The sequence below is a fragment of the Microplitis demolitor genome, chromosome 5, assembly GCF_026212275.2.
Source record: "Microplitis demolitor isolate Queensland-Clemson2020A chromosome 5, iyMicDemo2.1a, whole genome shotgun sequence".
NCBI classification, from domain to species: domain Eukaryota; kingdom Metazoa; phylum Arthropoda; class Insecta; order Hymenoptera; family Braconidae; genus Microplitis; species Microplitis demolitor.
Genome location: NC_068549.1, coordinates 6899708 through 6911057, shown reverse-complemented (window position 1 = coordinate 6911057; position 11350 = coordinate 6899708). Strand labels below are relative to the sequence as shown.

The 11350-nt window shown below is 26.7% G+C and overlaps 1 protein-coding gene across 2 annotated transcripts; it reads right to left on the bottom strand.

The window, feature by feature from the left end:
* Positions 1-363: 363 nt before the first annotated feature.
* LOC103569626 (centrosomal protein of 97 kDa) lies at positions 364-11106 on the bottom strand. Of its 2 annotated transcripts, none has more exons than XM_008546990.2 (9): positions 10948-11106; positions 10639-10813; positions 10372-10530; positions 8802-8903; positions 8534-8730; positions 8272-8355; positions 6174-6454; positions 4500-4712; positions 364-3427 (listed from the first exon to the last, which is right to left on the bottom strand). In XM_008546990.2, exons 2-9 carry the CDS (start codon positions 10810-10812, stop codon positions 1956-1958), a joined length of 2682 nt encoding a protein of 893 aa, XP_008545212.1. In that variant the 5' UTR covers position 10813; positions 10948-11106; the 3' UTR covers positions 364-1955. The 2 variants fall into 2 exon arrangements, with proteins under 2 accessions (XP_008545212.1, XP_008545213.1); XM_008546991.2 differs by having other exon boundaries at positions 4500-4697.
* Positions 11107-11350: the final 244 nt, after the last annotated feature.

Below are 11350 nucleotides of genomic sequence, written 5' to 3'. Positions count from 1 at the left end.
CAACTTTATACATTTAATGTTTGGAGAATAATTTATTACTAAAACTAGTATGATAAATTACAGATGTACCATTCTTTTATACTAATGTAATATAAAAAAAATCCCAGTGCATAGTAAACTTAAAAAAATAATTTATAATGTCATCTAGTACTCAACAGTATTTTTTTTAACAATAACACAAAACTCAACATTTTTTATATTTTGTTTACTTTTAATTAAAATTTATCATAATTTTTTAAACTAAAAAATAAAAAAAAGTACACATGTAATTGTTAAGTTTAATTTAGCTATCAAATGAATTATTTGAATGCAAAAATTCGTACATTAAAAATCTTATAATATTCATTACCATACGAATGTTATGCATGAACATTAATTGAGCAGAAATATACGATTTATTAATAATTAATTTTATTTTAATTACTTATTTTTACCCTCTTTAATGACAATTCAAAATAAATAAATAAATAATAATTTTTTCAAATTAACTTGAACTTAAACTTATTTTTGTATAAATTTTGAAATACTTGTAAGTTTATTTAATTAAAATATTTACTAACTTAATTATTTGGTTTGATGAAAATTAAATAATTCAAATAGCTTTTTAATCAGAACTGTCTAGTAATAATAAATAATGTAAACTTTTTTATCTCAAGTTGTCCAGATTATAAATTTTCTTAAATTTTGTCGTATTTCAATTATTAAGGAGGGAAGCTGATCTGAGATACAAAAAAAGAGGATATTTTTTTTCAGAGTATCTTCTTTATTAAAATTCTTTAAATTTGTAACATTATTAAGCAAGATTCCAAGAATATTTTGCTAAATTTTCATAAAAAAATATTAACAAATAAACCGATGGTAAAGGGGAGAGACGAGTCATTTAAAAAAAAGTATCTATGCCGTAGGCAGGATAACTCATGGCTGCTTCGTCTGAAATCAAAAAACCAAAAAAATTTCTTTGGTACATAAGTTTATCATTAATTTGAAAGAAGAATTTTTTTTTTAAAAACTACTTATTTTTTAATTAAACAAAAGGAAGAATTTTTGGAAAAAATCAAAGTTTTTTGATTGCATCTTTACTAAAAATGAATATTTTGATTATTCCTTCTTTCAAATCCAAAATAAACTTATGTACTAAAGAAATCTTTTTGGTTTTTAATTTCAGATGAGGCAGTCATGAGTTATCCTGCCTACGGCATAAAAACTTTTTTTTTTTTTTGGCGACTTGTCTCTCCCCACTACCACTGGCTTATTTTTCAATATTTTTTTATGAAAATTTAGCAGAATATTCTTGGAATGTTGCTTAATAATGTCACAAATTTTAAGAATTTTAATAAAGATACTCTGAAAAAAAGAATCATAAAAATATCCTTTTTTTTTTGTAACTCAGACCAGCTACCCCTTAAAATGATTATTTCATGAAAAAGTAAAATTAATTTTGCTATTACAGCTCTAATTAATTACATATTTTATGCATTATAGCTTCAACAGCAAAAAACAATCAAGTCCTATCGTTAACTATTAATCACACCAATTATTTATCCTAATTAAATCTCATATAATACTCTTAAAACAATTTCAATGAATATTAATATCAATCATGTAGCAAGAAACTTGGACTAGATTAAATAACATACTTTTTTTTTTTTTTATTAATTACGCATAATTATATTCAAATATCTTGAAAAGGCGAATATTTAAGTCACTTTTTTTGAATCTTCAAAAAAAATTTTTGACATACTTGTTTAATTCCACTGTTAATTGTCATGTCTTTTTGTTTGTCTATTCATTTATTTAAAATAATTATTGTTATTTTAACGAGTAATTACTCCTCTCATATTATATTTACAGTGACTATCGATAGACTATTATTTCGTAAAATATACTTACGTTCAGACTTTATTTTTAAATTTTAAAATAATAAAATAATTATGAGTATTTTTAAAAATTTATCATTAATTTTCTTTGTCACTTTCAGCAACACTCTGCTGACCATTTTCATTTTCAATAAAGTTGTGTAACTCTTTACAAATCGTTTCCTCACAAATATTTGTAATCTCAATAACTTTTTCAAAATCACCATCCATTTCTTTGAATTCATCTTCAACTATTTCTTCACAACTTTTAAACATTTCCGGATGATCAGTCGACAATAATTCAGGATTTGAATTTGAATTAAGTATATCTGTATTAACTTCATCATCTGTCGTATCTGTTGACTGCGATACTTTTTTAAGAACACTATCAACAAGATTTGTTGCAAAGGATTTACTTTCAGTATTTTCATGGATTGTCTGTTGAATAGACAATGACTGAGGTCGAATCAGTGGTTTAGCATACGGGAATGTGTTTTCTTCACCAGCTGGAGTGTGTACTGCTGAAATTTCCGTTTGTGTACCAACACCATTATCAACTAATACGACTTTTGTTTGCATACTTGACATACAGCGTTTTATTTCAGTCATTGAATCTTGTAATTGTTGAACTTGACTGTGTAATAAATTACAAGTCTGTGCTAAATTAGTAACGATGTCTGTATTTTTCTGTCCACTATTTATTTCATTAGCGCCCGGCTGTAAACTAACGACCTTTTTCCACAATGCATTTATTGCCTGCATCTGAAGTAATTGTAACTTATGCTCACTCTCAAGTGCTGTGCGTGTTGCCTCCATATCAGTTGATAGTTTTTGAATATATTTATTAGTTCTCATCATTTCAATTGTTTTTAAAACATTTGTTGCTTTTTTATTTAAATTACGTGTATGATAACCCCGCCACATTCTTTGAATACATACTGCTGCTTTTTCAGCTTCATCTTCAGCTTTATTTGTATCCTCTTGACGTCTTTGAATGGCTCTATGTCTTATATTATTTAATTTAACTTGACAAACTTCACTGTCTTCATCACTACTTACTGTTATATTGTCGTAACCTGTTACTTTATTTTTTTGTAAATCATTACTTTTTATTTTATCTGTTGTTTTTATTTTATTTACACTTCGAGGTAAATTTGGTGAATTTCTAGCACTTCTCTTTGGTGTCATTGTTTTACTTTGTACATAATTATTTATTTTAACAGCTTGTGGACATTTACCGTTTGTATTTGTCGTAACGGGTTTACCAATATTTGTTTTTCCTCCAATACAGTTCGACGCTGAATTACTTTTCATTAATGCATTTCCTTTTAATACTCCTACACTACTTTTAGCAGTGATTGTGTTTGAGGTATTGCTGATTGAAACAGGTTTAGTGTTACTTTCGTTGTTAATTTTTACAGGTACAATGCTCTGTATTGGTGAATTAAGTCGACTTGGTGGAGTCTTTGGAAGAATTCGTGATAGACCAGAAGGTGGACGAAAGTCTGGGCTCATCAATGATTCTGGTACAGGTACTAGTTTCGTTGCTGCTTGTAGAGGACTTGAAGTTTCTATTTAAAAAGAAAAAAAAACGTTGATAAAAGAAACCTTGATGGCAAAAGTTTCTCATCGAGGGTAGGTGTCAGTTAGTTGCGATCAAATTGACGGCAACTCTGGACAATAATGATTAAATCCGTAGGAAATAGGACGGGTATAAATGAATTACTTTAAATAAATTGCATAGAGCATAAATCTGAATTGTGAAATATTGGAGTTAAATTAACAATAATTAGTTTGAAGTCAAACTTTTACAATGAAAATGAGTCAGATTATGGCAATAATTTTAATATATAAGGTCATTCTTTATAGTTTCTATGTATTAGACAATTGAATTATATAAATAAGGTATACAATCTAAGCTATTATATGTCATTACTACAATTGTCATGTGGTTGCTTACAAATTATCTTTGTGTTTTAATTTTAGTTGCTGAGGAAGTCATAAATAAATGACGAAATGTCCAATTTATTTAAAGTAATTCATTTATACCCTAGTGCTATTTCCTACGAATTTAATCGTTATTATTAAGTATGGATACGAACATTAAAATATTGTCTGAACAATAATTTTCGGCTTCAATTTTTATCGAAAATTGACATCAATTTTATAAAAAAAATGAACATGACCTTTTTTGTCAAGAATTTAATTTCCTACAAAATTGTTCTTATTATTTTTTCCTTTTATCTGTACTGTAGATATTTAAAAAAAACCGCAATTGTATCGAAAAATGAACTTTGATCGTCCTGAGGCACGTGTTCTTTTTACTTAAAAAGAAAAAACCAAATTCCCCAGGTACTTTTTCACTAAAAAGAAGCTTTTTATAGGGCGCCTGAGAAAATTGAATTTTGAACGAGCACCCTAGTCAATATACTGCGGCAATCTGTTGACAAGTTGACAAGTTGGCACAGAAAGTTTTTATTACTGTTGCTTGCATCAAATTTAAAAACATCAGCAAATTGATGTCATCTTATGCGTACATAAACTTGCATTAAACTTGACGACAAGTTGCGGCAGTAGATTCAAGTCAATTTACTACCAGCTTGATTATCAGGAAAATTTTTTTACTCATAAAATAAAACTTACCTTCAATATCTTTCAACCCAGATTCTTTTGATTTATTATTAAATGTATTGCACAACATATTGGGATCAAGACTTTGAGTCATCAGTAGTTCATGATTATCAGCTAAAGTTCCATGACAAGATGATAACATAGTTTCAGTATGACAACTTGCTACCATTCGATCTGGTGATCTCAGTCGTATGGAATTACATGATGAACCTAATGAAATAGAAGCTATTTGAGGATTTAAAATATTATCTTTTATTTTATTTTATAATTTATTGGTATGCATGTAAGATAAATATCGCTAGTACCCTCAGCCGAAGCTTGCAAATTATAATTTATTTTATGCCTAAATACATTTATTTAAATAAATTAAAATAATCATACTATTTTGTAACTATTTAATTATTTATTTACACTCAATTAATCTAAATAAATTTTTTATTAAGTCTAAAAGCCGAAATAAGCAACAGGGTCTTAACTCCTACATTATTTCAGCAGAATAAAAATTTATTAAAGGGATTATATTGATTTTTATTTTTAAATAATATATGAAAAATAAAAAAAAAAAAAGATCGACTTTAATCTCCAAAATACCTTTGCATCGTGACGGGCAGACGCAGTATTTTGACTTGTATAATTTTGCTGATTGTAAGTATTTATCTTCGTGGTATACAAAAATGGGTGCTATTGAAGAAAATTATATGTGTGATTACTGGACGTTATTTCATTTAACTCACGCTCTTAATCATGGTGACCACAGATTTTAGAAACTGAAATTTCCTGACTTTTCCAGGTATTCCAGTCAAATAATTTAAAAATTCCCTGACCATATGTAATAATATTAAATCATTGGAAATATTTATTTAATTCAAACTAAAATGGCATAAGTCAGTTTAATGAATAATCAATCATTGTCGCTAAATGAAACTTTATTTTATTGTTTGTCAATGTTCATAGATTTTTTTTCATTTATTAAATGAATAATTTTTTATTCTTTATTTTAAATCTATGTTTTTATATAACTTACTCCATAATAAAATATAAATAAATTTTTCATTTTCACTAGAATAAATTTCATAAATAAAAATGTTTTATAGAATATTAATAAAATATTAATCAAGTACGCGAATAATAAATATTGTGGAACTTATTAGTTCAATACTTATGTATACTTTTAATGTTTTTGGTTTTTTAACTTGTCAATATGCAGGTTAATAACTTGAAGATCCTGACGATTGGTTTCTAGTAAGACTTTTTTTTTTTAACAGCCTTTTTAATTTTAACTGCTTCATTTTTTCGCTACTGGAATCAATTTCTACTAATTTTTTTTTCAAAATTGTATTACAATCGCATTCGCGCCGCGCCACTTTTTGAATAGTTTTAACAGAAAAAAAAATGTATCGGGTTTTTTCAGTCAAAAAAAAAAGAAAGTAAAAATTTTTCAGCTTTGTGAAAAAATTCCCTGACTTTTCCATAATTTTTCCAGTATATTTATAATTCCCTGACATTTCCAGGTTTTTCAGAAATGTGGCCACCATGTTAACGGTCATTTAAAAAGAAACGAGAACCAAACGACGACTCAGTAATCAATCCCATGTCTACTTATTTTAAAATCTTATCGTACTATTTTTTTTTTTTAAATTTTCTTTTTTGTCAAAGAAATAATAATTTAAATAATAATAAACTTACTTGGACGTCTTGGTGAACTGGTACGATTAGGACCTAGTCTTCGTCTAGCAGCTGGTGATGGTGTCATACCGTGAACATTACTGGTATCGGTTTGTTGATTGAGTTGTTGCTGGTGATGCTGTGCTTTACTCAATATTAATCTAAGTTTTCTGTCAGTTTCATTTTCGAGACATTCACCCGATAATGGACAAACTGATGCTAAATATTGAGTAAGTAATAAATGCTCACCAACACGAAATTGTCTCCCTCGTCCTTGAGAATAAAGCCATTCAGCTTTTAAACTGAATGGATCAGGTTGTTAAATTTATTATTGAAATTTGTTTTAATAAATAAAATGTAGTTATTTATAAATTTTTTTATTAATCGTATTAATTGACATAAAAATTATATTTATGATAAATATAACATTAGGGTGCAATGTTTCGGTGAAGGTTTTTTTTCACTCATCAAGCAAAATATTATTCTACATGTAGAAAAAAAAATTATTGCCTAATCGGAGCTCTTAATTTTGAATTTTAAATATTTCTGATTTAATTCAAAAGGTTTCTCATTTAAAAAAAAAATAAATCACTTTTATTCTTTAAATTGGCTTTTTTATTGCTTACTAAGTGTGAACTAATGAAGGAACACTAAAATGTTGAAGAGAAATTTGTATAAAATTCTATCCTCTTAAAAAAATTTCCTATGAGTCAAAAAATTAAAGCCCATAGTTTACAAGTTACAGATATTTTAATAATTTAAGAAATAAAAAAATCATAACTGTATTTGTTTTTTAAGCAAGACATTTTATTTTTGGAACTATTATATCTGTAACTCATAAAGTATGAAGTTTGACTTAAGTATAGGACTTTTTTCGGAAGAATAAAATTTGAGTGTCTTTATTACTTTAAGCTCGGCAAGCAAAAAAGGTCAATTTCATAGAAAAATTGACTTCAGTAATGAATACAAATAAAACAGCTTGAGTATCAATAAAGGCCATGGCTATTTTTGAAGAACATTAAAATTTCCATAAATGGCAACAAATAGCACTTCGATGTCACTAAGGGGGAAAAGGGACATGAGATACAAAAAAAAAGGATATTTTTGTGATTTTTTTTTTTCAGAGTACCTTCCTTATTAAAATTCTTAAAATTTGTGACATTATTAAGCATTATTCCAAGAATATTTTGCTAATTTTTCATAAAAAAATATTGAAAAATAAGCCAGTGGTAGAGGGGAAAACCGAGTCACCTCAAAAAAAAATCTCCATCCCGTAAGCAGGATAACTCATGACAGCCTAACCGGAAATCAAAAAACCAAAACAATTTCTTCAGTACATAAGTTTATCTTAGATTTGAACGAAGGATTTTTTTTTTCAATAGCTTCTTATTTTTTAATTAAACCAAAGGAAGAATTTTGGGCAAAAATCAGTCTTTTGATTTCACTACCAAAAATTCAAAAATGAATATTTTGTTTATTCCTTCGTTCAAATCCAAAATAAACTTATGTACTAAAGAAATCTTTTTGGTTTTATTTCAGATGAAGCAGTCATGAGTTATCCTGCCTACGGCATAAAAACTTTTTTTTTTTTTGGCCACTTGTCTCTCCCCACTACCACTGGCTTATTTTTCAATATTTTTTTATGAAAATTTAGCAGAATATTCTTGGAATGATACTTAATAATGTCACAAATTTTAAGACTTTTAATAAAGAAGATACTCTGAAAAAAAAAATCACAATGTCCTCTTTTTTTTTTTTTTTGTATCTCAGACTCCTTCCCCCCCTTAAAAGCGGTTGAGTATTAAAATATTAAAAAAACGTAATTTAACTGATATGTATTTTAAACGTAAATCTTTTAAATCCAATTGAAAGTACTCAGAATTAAAAATTAAAAGCTCCAACTTCTCAGGAACTTTTTTTCAAAATGTAGAACAATATTTCGCTTGATGAGCGGAGAAAACCCGTCATCGGAACCAAAGTACTATAACGTAGACTTGAATCAATACGTCTAATAAAAAACTTTATAAATTATTAAACGATAATTCTTTTTTTATTATCTATAGTGCATGTAACTAAATAAGTGAAAGAATAAATTTATAATGATTTATATTGACTTTACCTTTCAATTGGATCAACAGCATATCCATCGATTGATTTTAGACTCATACACCAATTTATGACAAATGGACGATAGTCAAAACCACTATAAACTATTTAGTTAAGAAATATTATCTATTATGCATGTCTAAGAATATTTTAATTAAATAATTATAATTATTTTACCTAAGCTATTAACTAAATATTTGCTGCAAATCTATTATTAGTGAGTGGCTATTTATAATTATTGCATTTGAAAAGTTTAATAAAAAAAAAAAGGATACATACTATTACCTGTAGCACTAACACAAGGATTATTAGCAATAGAAAAATTAATAAGACTTGTCAATCCACTGAGATGTGACATCTCATTTAAATCTGTAATATTGTTATTTGCCAATGTTAGAGTCTCCAAGCATGTTGGCAAGTATCTTTCAGACTGTCGTAGTGTTATAATGCGATTATTGTGTAAGAATAATTCCTAAAATAAATTTATTAATCAGAATAAATTAATTCAACGAAATAATTAGAGATATATGTAAAAATTCATACTTTTAAATTTCTTAAATAAGAAATATCGGAAATATGACTGATACTATTCTCAGATAAATCCAAATGTTGTAATTTTGTATTAGAATGCAAATGTTCAATAGACTGAAATATAAAAATTATAAATAATTTAATAAATTTATGTTAGTTTTTATGTTATATTAATTGATAAAGTTCAGGGTATTCTTAGACAGTGCCCTCCCCCCTCTTTTTAAAAATATCACCGGTTCATAGAAAAAAAGGTGGTGTGTGCTGGGTGTCAGACTGTGATTTTCTGGCGTTTATTTTACCGTTGAACACGAATCTGAAGTCAGAATCGGGGATCAAACTGCAAATATTCGAGAAAAACTCAAAAAATCATGATATAGTAGTGTTTTCGGTATGACGATAATGCACTGAAAATAAAATTTACTAACATTTGATAAATTATATGTATTAAATATTTGACTATAGTTATTAAATATTAGTCTACATATATTAAATATTGATATTTTACATCGGCTGAATATTACTAAATCTATTTTAACATTTGATAGGCCGCTGATCAATATTTAGTATAAGTTTATTAATATTTGATATGTGAAATTTGTACAGGATTCAAACGTCGTATCCTCTCACCTAACATACTGCCTGATAGACCTTTTACAGTTAATAAATTGTTTTCATGTTTATTTAAATAATAATTAAAGATGAAAAATAAAGTGCTACGGAAGAATAATTAAAAAAATGGCACTTGGAAAAATTATTTCCAATTTTTATATTTGTGTCCATATTTATTAATATTTGATAAACTGTTTATCAATATTTCATACAAACGTTAATGGTTTACTTGGAAACAATTTAAGTAAACTGTTTACTCAATACTGATAAATTTTATTAATATCTGATAAATTGTTCCCTCAGTGTGTTCTTATAGATTTCGATATTATTTTACCTTTTTGTCTTCAAATGACCTATGCAGTGGATTTCTACTGCGTGAGTCCTAAATGAGACTTAATGGGTAATCAACCTGTGCAATTGCAAATTACGGTTGGATACCACAGAGAATAAATAAACAAAAACCGAGTCATAATAATGCGGGAAAAATGACTAAATCGTGATTTTTATCGTTTTGGGTTTTTCTCGAATATTTGCAGTTTGAACCCCAATTCTGACATTAGATTCGTATTTAGTGGGAAAAAATACACCAGAAAATCATAGTCTGAGATAATTGTATTTAAATTTCATTAATTAATTAACAACAAATCAAAGCATCAATTGAAAAAAAGGCAACGGAGTTCTAATTTTGCTGAAAGACAGATTTTAAAAAAAATTACTTACATTTGTTATCAATTAGGAGTTAAAAAAATTTGTTGAATAAATTTCAGCCTAAAAAATTTAAATATTTGAATTATAAAATTGACATGAAGAAGTACTGAAATTTATTTAACAAATTTCGTTCAACTCTTAATTGACAACTACTGTTAGTATTTTTTTTTCAAACATGTGACAGTTCTACTGCATTTAATATTTTTTAAAATTAAAAGGTGGGTGGGGGGTATAATCTAAGAATGTTATCAAATGATATGTATACTTTTATATTATTTCCAGCCAAACACAAAGTTGTTAAATTTGGCATGTCTTTAATGCCTTCAATTGTTAAAATTCCATTGTTAGCTAAATTTAGTGTGACTAAATTATGTAATTTTGACACTCCATACATTCGTAAAAGCTGATTACGTACAATAGAGAGCTAAAATAAAATTATTTATAATTAGAATTAATAAGTAATAAGTAATTATTATCTAATTACATATAAAATAGTTTATTAGAGTTTAAAATAATTAAAATTTTTAAAAACCTTTGTAATTCTGTGGTAAGTATCGAGATTGTCAAGTCTCTGAAGTTCATTATCGTCAACGATTAAAGTACTAATGTCTGCGTCTGATGGACAACGACTTAACTTTTTAAGCCCTTGACCACTAAGATCTAGAGTATCACAGACAGATGATTCTGATTCTTCACAGGAATTCATTCTGTAATTTAAATAAATTAAAAATTATTATTATTGTAACTTATCGTGATTGTTATTATAATTATTTAATGAAATAGAAAATGAAAAAACAAAAAATAAAGTAATGTAAAAAAAAAAGTTAAATACAATAATTACATTGGTTCAATTATTATCACTGGTGAAGGCTCAATACAATAAAAATATTTAAATTAGGTCAATTAACAATCGTATTGGTTATATTATAGAGAATTTAAGTGCAATAAACATAAGATTTATAAATTTAATTCAATTGATTTCTAACCCGCGGAAGCCATGATGAATACAAACCACTTACTGACATGACAGAAAAAAAAATTTGACAATTGTTAAGTTACATGGAAAAATACGGTATTTTTACCGTGCTAGAATTATCTGTCGATTAAATAGATGGCTTTATTATCAACGCTTTTAAAAAATGTTTCTTAGGGTGGTCGTTAAAAATTAAATTTTTCAGATGTCTCATAAAAAGCTTCTTTTTAGTAAAAAAATACGTGGAGGATTTGGTTTTTTTATTTTTAAG

What these genes read in the sequence shown, in the direction of transcription:
- LOC103569626 (XM_008546990.2), bottom strand. Translation starts at nt 10,812, where the DNA reads ATGAATTCCTGTGAAGAATCAGAATCATCTGTCTGTGATACTCTAGAT. An exon ending in CTTACCACAGAATTACAAAG is followed by an intron (nt 10,531 to 10,638) that starts GTTTTTAAAAAT and finishes ATTTTATTTTAG; the next exon opens with CTCTCTATTGTACGTAATCA. An exon ending in GCTGTTGATCCAATTGAAAG is followed by an intron (nt 6,455 to 8,271) that starts GTAAAGTCAATA and finishes TGATCCATTCAG; the next exon opens with TTTAAAAGCTGAATGGCTTT.